Here is an 18,684-nt window from a genome sequence, read left to right on the forward strand (position 1 = left end):
GTCTAATTGTATTTAAATTCTGACCTAATTGTCAACTTGAATGTCCAGTTTCCAACGTCCCTAACGTTTTAATTTTTACGTCCACACCACACAAAATAAATAAGAAATCTTATCTTATTTTGCCGTCTGGGCGAATATATAAATAAGGCTATTTGTATTTTGAGCCAAGATCACGGTTTTTATGTTATCACCTACAACTTGTTACTCTAGCTGTAAGTTTTCCTAACAAATAAAATAAAATAAATATAATAAAATATTTATATAATTAACTACAATATGTTTATCCAATATCCTTGTATCTGGGCATTTTCATTTAACTTGTACAAGTTAAGCGCGACTTAAGTCGTGTTTCAGTAACGTCTAACCGTTACGTTCCTGACAAAATGTATGGGATTTGACATTGACCGTCAGTTTTGTAACGATTGCTAAACGGCCGTTAAAGGTGTTCAATTAAGTGAAAATGCCCATCTATTACAATAAAATTGGACAATTATCGAAATACCAAGTACCTATTTTAATTGACCGCGCAACAGTAGCGCCGCTAGCGGTGAATTCTCGCGATATTCTCTAATCCAAACTTTTTTGAAAATATCGATATGAACAGCACTGGCCAAACTGTGGTATCATTTGTGCACATTGACCTGTCAATTTAGTTCGCGAGTTTCTGGAGGCAACCTTAGAAGTATATGCTGTATGTATATTATATGCAGACATCGGATTCCGTGGGGCGAAACTTCTTGACAGCTAGGGACTTCCTATATCGATAAACCCATTTATCGATACTAGTTCTATATAATAGTGACCGCCCCCAACATTGTGTGTGTTTTTCGTAACTATTGTTCTGAAAACCAGTATGAAATTCATACATAGCGTCTAAAATAATCGGTAGGTTACACATAGATAAGGCTAGTACCGATTGCATTATAAAATAGTTGATACCCATTATCTTAACCTCTTCAGATAATTAAATAGAAGTACCTTACCTACTTAGACACTCACTATGAAACAATACTTGTCAATGTCATCAGACACTGTCATTCTCATTTGTAAAGACGTGCTATTTATTACAGATTTTATATTTATGAGTGAAAATAAATAATGCCTCTTCAAAAAATAGAAGACTTGCTTAAAAAGCATCCTGAAATAATTAAACGCGGGTCTAAGCTACGCTGTAGCCAATGTCAAGTGACCTTTCATCGCAAAAATTATTCTCTTGCTAGGCACTTGAAAACCGGAAGACATACAAGTATTCAAGAAGAAAAATATAAATTCTACAAAGAGCTTACTATGTTCATGGTGGCCTGCAATATATCGTGGTATCAATTAGAAAATCCAAATTTTTATGGTTTTATTCAAAATTGCATTTCTGGACGATATGGGAAGTTTTCAGTGCCTTCGGAATCTACTATCAGAAAAAATTATCTTTCTCCAATTTATAATGAAACGTATCAACAAATTAGGAACGAAATTGGAAACAATTACATCTACGTGTCGGTAGATGAAACTACAAATTCTAACGGTGACCAAATTGCAAATGTTGTCATTGGCAAACTTTCTCACAGCACACCAAGTCGGCCGTATGTTATTGCAAGTAAATGTTTACAGCAGACAAATAATGAAACTATTGCAAATTTGATTATAACGTCCCTATCAAATTTTTGGTGCTGTGATTCAAATAGCGATAATTTCAAAAAAGTGCTATTGTTGGTGACTGACGCAGCACCTTATATGATAAAAATGGGTAAGAAACTGGATTCAGTTTTTCAAAATATGACTCACGTAACATGTGCAGCTCACGGATTAAATAGGGTTGCTGAGAAAGTTAGATATCTGTTTCCAAATGTTAATAACTTGATATCATCCGTCAAAAAAGTATTTTTGAAGTGTCCCAAGAGAATCAATGTATTTAAAAATATGTTACCAAATGTACCTCTACCGCCGCAACCAACCATTATAAGATGGGGCACATGGTTGCAAGCAGCAAACTATTACGCTAAATATTTTGAAGATATAAGACGAGTTCTGCATACATTTTCTGCATCAGATGGGAAAGCAGTTAAAATGGCCAAGGCTGCACTAAATAAATCTTCTCTTCAGGGTGAACTAAAATTTATTGCCGACAATCTAAATATCATTCAAGAGTCGATAAAGAAATTACAAGCAACAAATTTGTCTCTAGACTTTGGTGTGCGAATAGTGAAGAAGGTACAGTCTGCATTATCTAAAATATTTTTGGACAAAAAGGGGAAAATCGTATACGATAAATTTAAAAACGTTTTTTACAAAAACTCCGGGTACAACACAATGGAAAAAATCAATTTGTTATTAAAAGGTGAAGAAGTTACATTACAACCGATAAATAAACGAAATACCATTGATCACTTTATGAAATTTTGCTATGCTCCTATAACCTCCACAGAAATTAAAAAGTCTTTTAGCCACCTGAAATGGATTTTTCAGCCAAGACGGAGACGCTTAACGCCCGAAAATATGGAAAAAATTCTGGTAGTTTACTTTAACAACAATAGATGGGACAGTCATGAAGAAATAAATTGTGACGAGTAAACTTTTAAAAACGTTTTAAAAAAAGAAGAGGAAAATTTAGTTCTTATTTTATTATATAATACTCTTTTAATAAAAAAATATTTTATAAGCAAACCTTTGTGTGATCACTAGTATTTAGAACTAGTATCGATAAATGAGTTTATCGACGTAGGAAGTCCCTAGCTGTCAAGAAGTTTCGCCCCACGGAATCCGATGTCTGATTATATGCATGTATTTATATATAACAGGATTTATATACTTTCCATGTCTTGCTTATTGTTGATTTACCTTCCGCTCAGTACTCAGCGAGACAGCGACCTCCGTTCAGAGAACTCATTTCACCTCATATCTATTAAGATATATAAAATCATATACATAAGTATACGCTAGCAGTTACACACATATACGACGTGTGTTGTATGCGTGGCCTCTTCTTACGATGCGATAGATACCTACAGGGTCAGTTCATTTTAACTGTCATATCTTTGGAACTGTATTAAAATGACCAAATACGTAGTCACTGCGCCTATTACCTGCAACGAAAAAAAGACATGAAATATTTAAAATAAGTTTATTGTATAAAATTTTATTAAAATTAAAAAAAAAAAATTGGCGCAGAAAAGTAGGTAATTATTGATTAAGCCTTTGGCTTCCGCGCAGCACACAGATGACCGATTTTTGTGTGCAAAATTACGGCGCGTCGTTCAACGGCCAAACGGCGTAGTCACATTAGTAGGTGACTGAGCGCAAGAACTGCCGGGAGAATAGCCCTACTAGCTCCAGTCGCGAGGATAGTGCGCCGCCCGACGGTTATCTACAAGTCTTACAGAAGCGACCAGCGGGCGGTCCAGCGTGGCCATCCCCAGCGGGGAGTAGGTGACGGAGCGCAGCAGGAGCTGCCGCGAGAACAGCTCCAGCCGCGAGGGAAGTGCGCCGCCTGACGGCGCGTACGTTATCAGCTGGCACACCAGCTGTTCGGTCCTTTTGCCCTGGAATAGTAATTGTAAATTTACTTCTGTAACTCCATAGAGATTAAGACGTCAGGAGGTTAAACTAAAACGTTTTCTGTCCATGTTGTCCAACTGGATACAAAAAACTTAACAATTATGCAAAGGTATAGGTATCTAGTTATCTACAATATATTGAAATGACAAAGAATATCTAAATTATGTCTGCTCTATAGTGACATTGTAATATGTGATTAGTTTATAGGAGGTGCATAATAGGGGCCGTCGGATTTTGGCGCGAGGCGTAAATGTGACGTGTATGCTTCCAATGTAGCCCACAAGATGGCAGAACCTACTATGCACAAGAAAAACGTACCGACGAGAACGGTAGATGGTAGCACTTGCTTGGGCAATGTATATGTGCACATATGTTTCCAATTCAGGCCACAAGATGGCAGACCGTCCAACGCGCATGGTCCCTATTTTTGACTTATATTTAGTCTAGTTGGCGCAGTTGGTAGGATTCAAAAATATAATGACCGCTATTCTATTCCAATATTAACCGGTAATCTGTTAAAAGACCGCGCCATCTTTTGGCAATCTCCGGTTTTAATATGAATGCCCTGTCGAGATTTTTATCATTAGAAGGGCGAAGGTATAGAAAGTTAGGTACCTCAGTAATGGTGTAGTGACATGGCTCTACCACGACGAACATGCGCAGCATGTGCGTGACGCACCACAGAAACTGGAGCACCAAGAAGTGGATTCGATTCGTAGATACAACTGGAAGGAGAAAATAAACATTTTCTTATATTTCTAAAGAATTTTCGTATATAATTTCGTGCAAAATCGTTTGGCAGAGCACCATGCGTGAGGAAATTTCACAATTAACTTTAAAAATGTCCGTACTGTTTGTAGGTAACGTAAGCTGATGACAAAGCTGGGCTCATTAGCGGACAAAATAAGACTCCGATAATTTGTGTTAATGACCCCCTTAAAGAAATATTTGAGAAATGAAAACTACACTCCAGCTCGCTTATTACAGTAGTATAATAAGTGTTTATGAAATACTATAATATGACTCACTCGTAGTCTGTTGTATAACATTGTCTTGCACAAAAGCAACATACGTGTCCTTACTAGAGTCCGCAGACAGATCATAAGGCTGAACGGACTCACTGATCTCCATAATAAGGAAGTACGGCGTGACAATAAGATGCAGCAGCGTAGACAGCAGTATAACTATGAGCGGGAGACCATAACTCATGTCGATCCTCTGCACCACCTCGCACAAGGAGCCGTGGAGCGCTGCGAGCCGACGGATGGCCTCGCACGGGGGCACGATCAGACGGGGCTCGCCGTTTACTGGTCAAAAGAAAAATTAATATACATAAATGGGGTAGTACAGTCGCCATCAGATATATCGGAGCGGCCAAGGTGTTCACAAATATCTGAACACGCCTCTATTGTCAAGGCATTAGAGTGCGCGTTCAGATATTGTAAACACATTGGCCGCTCCGATATATCTGATGGCGACTGTACCTGTTGTTGAAGGAAATATGCTGGAGTTATTTAAGTCCCGCAACAGTCAGATTTTAGAAAAGATCTCTATTTGAGATTTCTCTAGGTTTAAGCTAGATTCAGCGGCAATCCGTTTGTTTCACAAGTACAGGGAGCATAATATACTTATATGTTAAGTACATATGTTAGTTTGTAAGGTATGTATCTATGGACCTTATAGTTGCTTGAAAATAAATGCTTTGATTATTGATTGATAATGACAATATGACAATCGATTAACGGTAAAAACGTTAAAAAAAGACACGATCGCGAAACGTTCCTTTCCATCGCAATTTTCGCGCAGCGCGCCACGCCATCGGTACCTATCTTTTATTCCTTTCTAGTTTCCTGGTTTGACGCCTACTTTTAAGATGGAGCCAGTACCGTCTTTACCATAAGGGCACACGGGGCCCGTGCCCAAGGACCCCATCCTCAGGGAGGCCCAAAGAACAGACAGTAACAGTATATTTACCCATAATAAATAGAAGATCATAGTAGAAAAAAATTAGTTTAATGCTCTTTCTTTACTTTCCAAAAGGGCCCCAAATTCTTATGTGCCCAGGGGCCCCAGCATAGTTTAAGACGGCCCTGGCTGGAACCGAAAACTACGCACCGTTTTTCCTAATGATGACGGGGTGGTCTCCTGTGCCGGGTAGCGAGTCGACCAGCAAGCTGACGTTGATGGCGGAGCGGCGCGCGTCGGCCGGAGCGACGCGGATCACGAACATATTGACACAGCCGGACTACGCACCGTTTTTCCTAATGATGACGGGGTGGTCTCCTGCGCCGGGCAGCGAGTCGACCAGCAAGCTGACGTTGCTGGCGGAGCGGCGCGCGTCGGCCGGAGCGACGCGGATCACGAACATATTGACACAGCCGGACTACGCACCGTTATTCCTAATGATGACGGGGTGGTCTCCTGCGCCGGGCAGCGAGTCGACCAGCAAGCTGACGTTGCTGGCGGAGCGGCGCGCGTCGGCCGGAGCGACGCGGATCACGAACATATTGACACAGCCGGACTACGCACCGTTTTTCCTAATGATGACGGGGTGGTCTCCTGCGCCGGGCAGCGAGTCGACCAGCAAGCTGACGTTGCTGGCGGAGCGGCGCGCGTCGGCCGGAGCGACGCGGATCGCGAACATATTGACACAGCCGGACTACGCACCGTTTTTCCTAATGATGACGGGGTGGTCTCCTGCGCCGGGCAGCGAGTCAACCAGCAAGCTGACGTTGCTGGCGAAGCGGCGCGCGTCGGCCGGAGCGACGCGGATCGCGAACATATTGACACAGCCGGACTATGCACCGTTTTTCCTAATGATGACAGGGTGGTCTCCTGCGCCGGGTAGCGAGTCGACCAGCAAGCTGACGTTGCTGGCGGAGCGGCGCGCGTCGGCCGGAGCGACGCGGATCGCGAACATATTGACACAGCCGGACTACGCACCGTTTTTCCTAATGATGACGGGGTGGTCTCCTGCGCCAGGTAGCGAGTCGACCAGCAAGCTGACGTTGCTGGCGGAGCGGCGCGCGTCGGCCGGAGCGACGCGGATCGCGAACATATTGACGGGTGCTGGTTGTTCCAACTTTTCCACTGGAAAACAAGGGAAGGTGCTGTACTGGGGGCATATTAGTAACTGGGTAGGATATGAAAAAAAGATAGATCAATGCGGAATAATCATTCTTGAACTGTGGGCGAGTACTTACAGTCATGAGTAATTTGTTATGGATTGTGTATGTTCCATTTTCTAATACTTAAATACTTCCTAGTCAAAATAGCTTAGGTTACAAATGTTTTGACTTTTATGCCCAAGTTTTTGGGATGTCTCGTTCTAGAAGAAGAGGAGTGAAGGAAGCAACTACATATTTATGTCTCGTAAATTGAGAATATCATAATGGGAACTTCAAATATTTCAAACCTATTAATTGGTCTCATTTTACCTGTTTACAACACGAGAAAAAAGGTCATATTGTCTAGGTACACTCAAGAGCTGTTAAATTAAAACGGGTCACTTTGCTTAGAGTTTCTATATAAAGTGCCCCTTTTTATTGTTGTTTAGTGTATAATAAGGTAACTAATACCATAATAACATGCAGCATCAATTTTGCTGATTATTGCACTTTAAATTGCACGTGCACACTATTATCATAAGTACTGCAATCATTATAATAATTAGAAACATTGTAGGTACTTAACCAGTGGTGCTATTTAAACGGTCACAGTTTTCTTAACCTGATTTGTACAATTGAGTAGAATTGAGACGTCATCAAAACATATTGTTAGTGTTACCTACATGCTTAAACTTTCTGAAGTGAATAATATGCACTCTAACGCATTGACCATAAAGTCGGGTTCGTAGGTAGGTTTATTTGTTCGAGATTATGCGTTCATAATGAAATATGCGTTCAATATCCTCAGAAACGGCCAACTTAGAATAGAGTAGAATAGAATAGCTTTAGTTTGGCAAGCGGCGGTCGGCTGGTCATCCATTTGAAGGAGTTCCACACCATCTGAGCTGTCTTAACATAAATCATGATTCTTTTTTTGTAAGAATACAGTAAAATTTGGTTTTAAAATAATATAAAGGAATCCTTGTAGGTATTCAATAAACCAACCTTAAGGGTAGCTACATTTTCGCCAGACACTTGTCTGCTATCTCGCAACAGGCAAATAGCATATAAGTACTTACTTTTCTCTGTTTCTTTCCCCACCAAGCATCATACAAAAAAGGCTAAATGTAATTACTTAAGGTACGTTTAGTAGGACAGTCCATTTCCAACGACAGCTCCATTACTGTTCATTTTACTATGGAAATTGACAATAACAGCGACGCGTTCAGTACTAGTAGTGCAGCTGTGGTCAGAAATGGAATGTTACTATTACGCGGTATGGCGACGTGTCGCGCCGTAAACGCGATGGCGTCGTTGACTGCGCGGAAAAGCGTGCGCACGGACAGCGCGGTGAACGCAAATAAGGGATTATTATATCTACATTTTCTTCTGCTTTACGACAGACAAAAGCATATACTTTTCTCAATTCTATCCTCAGGTGTCATGTAAAAGGCTAAACGTAATACTTACGCGGTATGGCGATGTGACGCGCCGTGAGCGCGATGGCGTCGTTGACTGCGCGGAACCGCGTGCGCACGGACAGCGCGGTGAACGCGAACTGCAGCTCCAGCACCATTACCACGTACCATAGCAGGTAGAAGGCGATGTAGTTCGTCACAAGTCAAGGAATTCCCATATACCGTGTAGCGATGTGTCATGTAAAAGGCTAACCGTAATACTTACGCGGTATGGCGACGTGTCGCGCCGTGAGCGCGATGGCGTCGTTGACTGCGCGGAACCGCGTGCGCACGGACAGCGCGGTGAACGCGAACTGCAGCTCCAGGACCATCACCACGTACCATAGCAGGTAGAAGGCGATGTAGTTCGTCACTATGTCCCCTGAGAAAAAAAACAACGGGTTGCACTCTGAAAGTGCCGGCAGAAGTGAAAATTCAATAACATTCTAACAGTTCTTCAATCAGGTCACGTGTCCGTCTTACGAATTTTCAATCTGTCGGTCACGTGATCTGTCGCGAGTTTAACATTTTTTTCCCATCACAAAAAGTGCACAGCACCGCTAAAGAAGTTTTCACTTCAATAATTGTCAGTTCTAATTTCAGGCGATTCGTCTTGCCGACCCTTTAAAACCCGAACACTACTTTTTTGAAGACCCCTCGGCAGGGAGCTCATTTCACAGCCGGAGCGTTCACAGGAAGAAATTCCTCTTAAACCGTAAAGTGCGCGACCATTTCTTAGGCTCTAGGGTGTGAGGATAATATTATGGAGACCCTGCCGACGGATTCTGCCGTTAGAATGAGCTGACACAAAAACTGCAGCTGATATAACCTTTCACGAATTTACACATTATTAACCAACCACCAAACAACCATCCAAGCAACCAAGTGCGAATAATTCGAAAAACTCGCGCGGCTAGAAAATGTTGACGTCAACTTTAGCTAGTCTTCTCCGAGACCACGGAACAACGCCGTCCTCGAAACGTCGGAGGTAAATTTTAAAACTTAAATAGGTACCGATCAAGTCCCGTTGTACAATTTAACATAAGTACAGTTCAAATCATAACGTATTAGGGCCATCCTTTGAGAATAAGTAGGTACAACCTTTGAGAGTAATTAGCCCGCAGACACAGCGGCGTAGCGTATGTGTTTGCCGCCCGGGGCCGATCAGAAATTTGCCGCCCCGTTTATGATCAACATTAGTGGTCAAAAATGACAAAGTTCGGTAAAAATTTTAAAATATTTTTTCTTTTTTGGCTGGCTATCATTTATTGAGAACTGAGTGCAATTACTTGGATACTACAAAAAAAAATACCTACTTAAAAACCAGAATCAGAATGCTTTATTTGTAAAACATAGGTGTACCTACACAATAGGTCTTAGGTAGTTAAGTATGTTATATACATTTGAACACTATGTTTTGCTAGTTGGCATACAAATGTCTAAGAGAACGACAATCTGATTCAATATTGCAAAATGTTATAACTAATAAAATAAATAAATTAAAATTAGTATTTAAAATTAAGATACAATTAAAATAGGTACAGTTCAAATACAATTATGTTTTATTTTATTGTATATGTAAAGAAATATGCAATCCTTGTAATCAAAGAGATGCCTGCTGTAGATTTTTTTTTAATTCCCGCGTTTTTGCTTGTCCAACTTTCATTAGCCAAACTCTACTAATGCTAATTGGGGACACTATTTTCTGAAAACTCCTTACACCTTTCAACATAAGTTCATAGTGTTAATTGCTGCTCTGGCTTCTTTATTTGTTATCAAGCTGACAGTAAAATAAATACTGACCGATAGTGAATAAAAATAACGAACACAGCTGTGTTTATGTGTTACTTAGAAAGTTTAATATATGCGTCCATTCCTTGCACGTGTACAACTTGTGCAAGGCACAAACAATAGATAGAAGACCCAGACATTTCTTTTGGATTTTATTGCTATGAGTTCGGGAGATTCCAAGTAAGACGTCATTATAAATTTTGCTAATTACGATTTACGGAGTCTGCTCTTTGAAATTCGAGTATAAATAAGTAACTACTATCAATAGCTCACAGGGAATTAATATTTTGTTCGAGTTACGAAGTCGAAATAATTCTATATTTACCGCGTTTTTTCGATTTAAGTATTTTAGGTACTGAGAGAATTATGACTTAACGAGGTTCGGGTTATCGAGATTACAGTGTATTTCCAAAATAAAACAGGTTCATATTATGTAGGTACTTACCTATTACTAATTATTCGGTACCTAACTAAGGTAGAAATGTACCTAGTTTACGCACATACGCCTAAAACTTTCAAACTAGAAATATTTAATTATTCAACATTCAAATACAATAAAAATAATAAGGTAGTTACCTTTCGACAATAATTAAATAATAATTTGCAAATCGAATCTACATACATTTTTTTTCCGTAGGAGTTGCACTTAGCACTTGTTGCACTGTTCTCAAAATCGAAACAAATGGCGAACTTCAAATTTGTTTGTTGTCATTACTGTCTCAGTAAACAGTTGACATAAGTTCGAGAAATAAAAAACCCACACATTCTAGTTACCTTTCGACAATAATTAAATAATAATTTGCAAATCGAATCTACATACATTTTTTTTCCGTAGGAGTTGCACTTAGCACTTGTTGCACTGTTCTCAAAATCGAAACAAATGGCGAACTTCAAATTTGTTTGTTGTCATTACTGTCTCAGTAAACAGTTGACATAAGTTCGAGAAATAAAAAACCCACACATTCTAAAATAAGTTTTAAAGTTATAAAAATAAGGAGTTATATTATTGTACAGTAAAACAGACCCTTAAGCTCTTTCGTCCGTTCGTGTATAAGCTCGGCGGGCGCTCGGAACGCCGCGCCCCGGCCGGCACCGATCTCGAAATCCACACCGCCGCCGCGCGACGTTCGTGCTACCATCGCATCAGTACGATTTGAAAATCGTGATTTCTTAATTTTTAATTTTTTAAATTCCGTGTTTGCCGCCCCCGCTTATGTGCCGCCCGGGGCTATGGCCCCCCTAGCCCCCCCCACGCTACGCCTCTGCGCAGACATATTATTTAAGAATTATCTATATGCATGTCACGCCGCTTTTTAAGGTCAAAACCCAAAAACATTTATCCATAATATACGGTTTGAAAACTATATAAAGGATGACTCTCGTTAGACCGAGCCGGGGCCGGGCCGGAGCTTCCAGACCCCACCACGTGATCACCGACCAGCCGTCATAGAAAATGACATGTCGGACGTCTCGGCCCGGGCACGGCTCGGTTTAGCGTGAGTCATCCTTAAATGGTATTTCAAGAAAATAATTATAGATGCACGATTGACGTATGCATCACCGTATTATTATCATGGTATTGTGTACATACATTGTATACGTGTTTATCTACTGAGACTATAAATTCAATAAGTGGTCGTTAGTTATAATGGCCGCTAGCCGAGACTCTGCTCGGATATCTTAAAACCACAGACATGCATACAATAGATTACTTAAAGGTCTTAAAGCACTGACTTCCCACGCCTATGCTCATGTATATTGGAGACAGTATGATGAATATTTATTCAATTTAATTTTTTTTAATTGTTTTTATACTTTATAGGTGTATGTGTACTAATTATGTTTAATTATAAATTACTTAATTCTATATGTTGTTTTGCCTATGTATGTACCTATTGTATTTATTGTATTTTTGGACTACTTTCTGAGAACCACGAGGGAAATCTCACTTGGAACATTGAATATCTTCATATCAAATCAAAGATTGCGACTTCGTTTCAGCAAATAGCTTTCCGCTCTCCTAAGTATTAAAACGTTTAGAAATAGGTATCACTTAATTTCATACATTTGGCGTCACAAACATGGACATTGTAACATGGACCTCCATATGAGATCCGAAGAAAAAACTTATAAGGCCCACTTGCACCATCCCACTAACCCGGGGTTAAGCGGATAACCGTCAACTCAGTGTCAAATTGTACTGGTAACCATGGTAACTCCAGGTTTAATCGGTTAACCCCGGGTTAGTGGAATGGTGGAAGTGGGCCTAAGTAATAACTCAAAGAAATGCTCCTATAAGTCCTAATTGGTCATTTGGTAAAGTTGACGAAATATAAAATGAGCCGATCTTAAGCTCACTATATATTTCGTCAACTTTACGTCGTAAGTATTTTGCCCCATTGCAAAATATATCACCCATCTAGCTTGTCAATGGCATGTTTGCTTTAGAAACAAACATGCGGATTCTATTGAGATGTCTGTGGCCGTGTCTCTTCACTATGCTATCTATTATAATCGCTGGATATATCGCTCGATTGATTAACGTACACAATTCGTCAATCTATTTCTGAATGTTGTAGAGTAGAGCAAACGCTTGGCGACCCAGATTATGTTTATGTTTACAATTTTACCATTGTTATAAGCATGCCTCGGGGTTTTTTAATAGACATATTCTCAGAGAATGATCCTAATGCCCTATTTAGTCGATGCGAGAACTCGCATGCAGAGTTTTATTACACTACGGTTTTTGATCGGTCGGTTGAATTGGACGTAACCAACATAACCAACAGTCCGCAATGTAACTAAAATCGCATGCGAGTTCGCGCGCCGTCTAAATCAGCCCTATATAATACGTTTTGATTCGAACTGTAGTTATGTTAAATTTTCTAACACCATTTTTATTTATTTTTCCATTATTGTTTTTGATTCTCACGGCCCTATTTCATTTCTCACCCTGGGGGCCGATTTTTGAAATTCGACCGCTCGATTTCGTCACTCGAAAATCGGTGGAAAACGGCGAAATACTAATTTTTGAAATACGAGCGATCGAAATTTGGAATCTAGTGGTATTGACCACTCGATTTCAATTTTATTAGTAGAGTTTAAACGCCTAGTAGTGGAGATATCATTTAACGAAATACACGAAATCGAGTGGTCGAATTTAAAAAATCGGCCCCCTGTATATCTTTGACGTAGATATAGTGGGATAGGAATGACTAGAATAAAGCTTCATGTAAACAATGTCGGATTATTATTAGACGCAGTCACTGATGATTAAACTCAAATGGGTTTTGTTGAAAGTTACGGGACAACACTGAACAACATACAGTGTGAAAAAACCGGCCAAGTGCGAGGCGGACTCGCGCACAAAGGGTTCCGTACCATTACGCAAAAGAAGGCAAAATAAAAATCACGTTTGTTCTATAGGAGCCCCACTTTAATATTTATTTTATTCTGCGTTTAGTATTTCTTGTTATAGTGTCAACAGAAATAATAATCTGTGAAAATTTAAACTGTCTAGCTATCACGGTTCATGAGTTACAGCCTGCATGGCCACAGACAGACTGACAGAAGGGCAGACGGAGAAATAGACGGACAGAGGAGTCGTAGTAATATGGTCCAGTTTTTATCCTTCGGGTACGGAACCCTAAAAGTACTAAAAACACATCAATGGATTTCCTATAGTTCGTTTTTTTTAGCATTAGAAAGAACTTCGCAGAAGTAAGCTTGTGGTTCCAAATCCGGCACTTTTAGCGGTAATAATTTGAAGTAAATTATATGTATTGACCGTGCTACATTAGATAATTCAATAATTATTAACAATTAAAGAGCCTGATAAAAACTGTACGCTTACCTCTGTGGAGTTCTTTCTAATGCTAAAAAAAACGAACTATATAAACACGGCTAAATAAAATTGAAACGGTGAAGGATTATGCATTAATTAATTAATTAATTGATTCTTAAGACGATATTACAACTGTAATGGTCGCGTCGCTGTCATTGTCAATTTCCATAGTAAAATTGACAGTGCAGCTGTCGTTGGAAATGGAATGTTACCCTAACTTACATTCTCTGTTAATCTTCTTGGCCTGCAGCACATAAAAGCAGAAGTCGTCAGCGATAAGCACGGTGAAGAAGATGAGGATGGCGAGCAGAACCGCGCAGAGTTTGCGCTCGTTGGCGAGGGAATATTGAGCTCCTATGCTGGTGTCCACCTGCAATCAACAGGTGGCGTATTATATCTAAAGGTAAGCGTCGGCATGAGGCTGCCGCGACCCGGCAGTCGCCGCCCGGCAACCGCCGCCCGGCAGTCTCCGCACTGCTTTATAGGGATTTGTATGACACACCGTCCGACGTAGGCGGCAGAGCGGCGCGGCCGGGGGGCGTGGCCTGCGGGCGACCTCGGCCGCCCAGCTGTCACGTTCGGCGGCGGCGGTCGGTCGCGGCTGCCGGGCTGCGGCAGCGTCTTGCCGAATGCTATCTTAAGGACTGGCCTTACGGGCAGTTCAGCGGTGGTGTCACTCAAGAATTCGAGCCAATCGTGCAGCCTAACGCAACTAGTTGCGACCAATCGCGCGCGTTGTGCGAACTCATCAACCAATCGCGTGCGTGATGCGAACTCATCAACCAATCGCGTTGTAGCGATGTCACACCGTTGTACTGGCCCCATCCTTATTGCCCGTAAGGCCAGTCCTGAGATATATACGCAATGCAAGTAGGTAACTGTCTAAAAATGATTATGTGACACACACTTTTATTGCTGAAGGTACTCATTTGCATGTCAGTACTTCTTGAGACCTCTCTAATGAGCCTAAACTCGATGCGTTTGTGTTTTTCCATCGAGTAGTCCGTCTCCTACCGCCCGACTGCATCATTAGATCCATGTTACTTCAATAAATTATGACAGAAATATACAAAGTGTTAAATCCAAATGAGGCTCTGGCAGAATGCCCGTTAAGATTGGTATACCTAGATATTGAAAAAAGTTTTAAGAATATCAAAAACTTTATTTAACTATTGTTCATATTTTTGGCAGAGGTACCAGGGCATCAGAAATAGCTTAGAGTAACTCACCGACGCGACGTTGTTCATAAACTTGAGCATCTCCCGCATCCTCCTCGGGGCGCCATACACGCCGGCGCCCGCGGTGATCACCACCACCAACACGTCGCATGTCGATACGACCTGCGGCATAAATGTAGCTTATAAAGGTTACATTTAGATTGTGACTGCAGCAGACCCTGCTGCCACAGTGTTGCGGCGGCGGGAAATAGCAGATATTACTACGTAATTTTGGCGAACCTATTAAATAAGTTTGAAAGGTACCATACTTTTCTGAAAGATAAATAAAAGAAAAAACTTTTCCCTGATTCTTAAAAGTAAGAGCGAATCGCCTAGCGTGGTACCTACGGGCATGTGATGCGGAGGGATGAAAGTCATGTGACGAGAAACGTATTACGAATTAATGTGGAAGGGTAAGTAACGGGAGAGGAAATCCGAGGAAAATATGTATGGTATGGGCTGTGTGAACTGTGTCAGAGATGATATGAAACGAATGCATGTGAATGATGAAACGACAGGCGAGAGAGAATGAAAGAAAAAGACATGCTGCGCCTACCCCAAGTGAATGAGACAAGGGCAAGAGAATGAGGACTTTCAATTTCCTTGTTTGACTTGGGAAAGTGGCAGGAGACACTGACCTGCGACATTCGTGACGACATCCGCACAGAGAGCTCGACCCCGATGTTGATTTCCGTCGCGAGCCCGAAGATTGTACAAATTACTGGAATTTCATACTAGATTATACATCGGTAAGGTTAGGTGAGGTAAGATACACTATGGGTCAAGATAAATATTTGTAGGGAAAATAAAAAGTTAATAAAAGTAAGTAGAAAGAGATACCTACATAAAGATAGGTATTAAAAAGTTTATTTTGTCCCGAGCGAAATAAACTATGTTTCTCTTATCTACCTACCTGACTATATAAGTTTTTAAATCTAACTTACCTAGTTAGGTAAAGTTAAATAGGTATATGATTGATTCACGAAAGCTGGAGCGGATTTTATATTTAAGTTAAGGCACTTACTGTACCAATATTTTTACATCTATGTATCTTTCTATAACTATAAGGTATTTTTGAAAGCATTTGCATACAATCATATATTTAGACCCCTGCTTTATCGTGACAATAAATCGTGTTGTTGCAGTGGAAGACCAAGATAAAGATTAAAAGCACGCAATGAGTTAAACTAAGTACGTATATATGTAATATTAATTTGCTTATTGAATAAAAGGGACGGATACTGTAGGTATTCGTAATGTAGGTACTTCAAAGTTAAATACAATAACACCCTTACAAATTACGCAAAATGAAAGGAATCTTTAGATAATCAGGGACCCCGATTTTCTTGTAATTATACGAGTACCTTTCTTCTCAAATTTACCTTTGATTTCCTATTAGATTCACCCACACGCTCCACGTAACGGTGTGTGAAATTATAATCTCCGGAAGCTAAGGAATGAATTTTGATATATCTCTCATATTAACAGAATCTAAAATATAATCTTTATTTTTGGCTCATGTGGATTAGTTTGCTTTTGTACATATTTCTTTTACTTTGTTTTGTCTTTTTTGTGTACCTAAACTAGTTTATGTCTATTAAAGTGTTCATTTTATTTTTTGAAGTTTGAAATTAATATTTGCTATCCATGTTCAGTATAGGTTCGTGATATTCAGACATATTAAATATCTTTGACTCTCAATAAAACTCTCTAGCAATCCTCTACTTAAATACAAACGTGCGTGACATGGTTTTAATATACTCATATTTTACTTTCTTTTAATTTTATCAGAGCGTTTTCGTGGCCAAAGCTCAAGTATTTTGTAGCACAGCTGCTTTTCCAATTTCTTTGTCCAATGTGTATTGCGTCTCACATTTTGATGAATGAGAGAGTGAGACCAAATGACATCGAATAAACAAATCGGACATGTGGAATAACACCCTTACCTAATATTGTGACTAATATGTAGCTATATATGCACATAGCGCTAGATATAGTGACTGTGAACCCGTTGGACTGCGTCTCGAACCTAAGCGGCGCTAGACCGAAGAAACTGGATATCTGGAACAAACATTCACATATAAAATACATTATGGTTGTTTCAAAATACAGAAAACCTGCGCGGTAACTACATACTTAGTAGAATACTAACGGGGCACTGCAAGTTGAACAACACATGTCTCAAATGGGTAATAAACAAGACACGGTACGCATGTTCTGTCAGGAGTCAGAGAAAACAGTGAAAACACCTTACAACACATTATAGCCCAGTTTTCTCCCGACGGCCACCGCCCCATCCTTTGCTGACTGAACATTTCTTACCCTAACTATGAAAGCGTGTGCCCCTCCAATGACGCAATGTGTCGACACCTCCGGCTTGGTGCTCTCTCCTATTGCTGCCACCGGCATCCTTTGCTGACGGAACATCTCTTACCCTAAGAATGAAGGCGTGTGCCCCTCCAACCACGCAATGTGTCGACACCTCTTGCTTGGTGTTCTCTCCTATTGCTGCCACTGGCATCCTTTGCTGACTGAACATCTCTTACCCGAAGAATGAAGGCGTGTGCCCCTCCGACCACACAATGTGTCGACACTTTGCAGCTTGATGTTCCCTCTTGGCGTTGATGCCACCCTTTATTTGCTGACCGAACATCTCTTACCCTAAGAATGAAGGCGTGTGCCCCTCCAACCACACAATCTGTCGACACCTCCGGCTTGGTGTTCTTTCCTATTGCTGCCACTTAACTGGCATCCTTTGCTGACTGAACATCTCTTACCCTAAGAATGAAGGCGTGTGCCCCTCCAACCACGCAATGTGTCGACACCTCTTGCTTGGTGTTCTCTCCTATTGCTGCCACTGGCATCCTTTGCTGACTGAACATCTCTTACCCGAAGAATGAAGGCGTGTGCCCCTCCGACCACGCAATGTGTCGACACTTTGCAGCTTGATGTTCCCTCTTGGCGTTGATGCCACCCTTTCTTTGCTGACCGAACATCTCTTACCCTAAGAATGAAGGCGTGTGCCCCTCCAACCACACAATCTGTCGACACCTCCGGCTTGGTGTTCTTTCCTATTGCTGCCACTTAACTGGCATCCTTTGCTGACTGAACATCTCTTACCCTAAAGAATGAAGGCGTGTGCCCCTCCGACCACACAATGTGTCGACACCTCCGGCTTGGTGTTCTCTCCTATTGCTGCCACTGGCATCCTTTGCTGACTGAACATCTCTTACCCGAAGAATGAAGGCGTGTGCCCCTCCGACCACGCAATGTGTCGACACTTTGCAGCTTGATGTTCCCTCTTGGCGTTGATGCCACCCTTTCTTTGCTGACCGAACATCTCTTACCCTAAGAATGAAGGCGTGTGCCCCTCCAACCACACAATCTGTCGACACCTCCGGCTTGGTGTTCTTTCCTATTGCTGCCACTTAACTGGCATCCTTTGCTGACTGAACATCTCTTACCCTAAAGAATGAAGGCGTGTGCCCCTCCGACCACACAATGTGTCGACACCTCCGGCTTGGTGTTCTCTCCTATTGCTGCCACTGGCATCCTTTGCTGACTGAACATATCTTACCCTGAGAATAAAGGCGTGTGCCCCTCCGACCACACAATGTGTCGACACCTCCGGCTTGGTGTTCTCTCCCGGCGTTGCTGCCATCGCTCCATCCTTTCCAGTCGGTTCTACACCTAAAACAAAAGTTTTCATTAGATAAATT

General features: G+C 41.1%; 1 protein-coding gene across 1 annotated transcript; it reads right to left on the reverse strand.

Annotated features, from left to right (window-relative positions):
• Positions 1-2,944: 2,944 nt before the first annotated feature.
• LOC134674398 (gustatory receptor for sugar taste 43a-like) lies at positions 2,945-17,519 on the reverse strand. The gene is made up of 11 exons (XM_063532468.1): positions 17,400-17,519; positions 16,912-17,026; positions 15,604-15,686; positions 14,978-15,088; positions 13,971-14,118; positions 8,340-8,495; positions 6,493-6,639; positions 4,671-4,856; positions 4,165-4,274; positions 3,372-3,533; positions 2,945-3,077 (listed from the first exon to the last, which is right to left on the reverse strand). The coding sequence occupies exons 1-11, from the start codon at positions 17,502-17,504 to the stop codon at positions 3,015-3,017; spliced, it is 1,386 nt and encodes a 461-aa protein (XP_063388538.1). The 5' UTR covers positions 17,505-17,519; the 3' UTR covers positions 2,945-3,014.
• Between the last annotated feature and the right edge of the window lie 1,165 nt (positions 17,520-18,684).

Source organism: Cydia fagiglandana, chromosome 20, assembly GCF_963556715.1.
Source record: "Cydia fagiglandana chromosome 20, ilCydFagi1.1, whole genome shotgun sequence".
Taxonomy (NCBI): domain Eukaryota; kingdom Metazoa; phylum Arthropoda; class Insecta; order Lepidoptera; family Tortricidae; genus Cydia; species Cydia fagiglandana.

Coding starts and splice junctions, on each gene's coding strand:
- LOC134674398 (XM_063532468.1), bottom strand. CDS start 17,504: ATGTTCAGTCAGCAAAGGATGCCAGTGGCAGCAATAGGAGAGAACACC. Junction 17,027..17,399: donor CACACGCCTTCATTCTTAGG/GTAAGAGATGTT, acceptor TGTTTGTTCCAG/ATATCCAGTTTCTTCGGTCT. Junction 4,275..4,670: donor CTTCCTTATTATGGAGATCA/GTGAGTCCGTTC, acceptor TTCTCCTTCCAG/TTGTATCTACGAATCGAATC.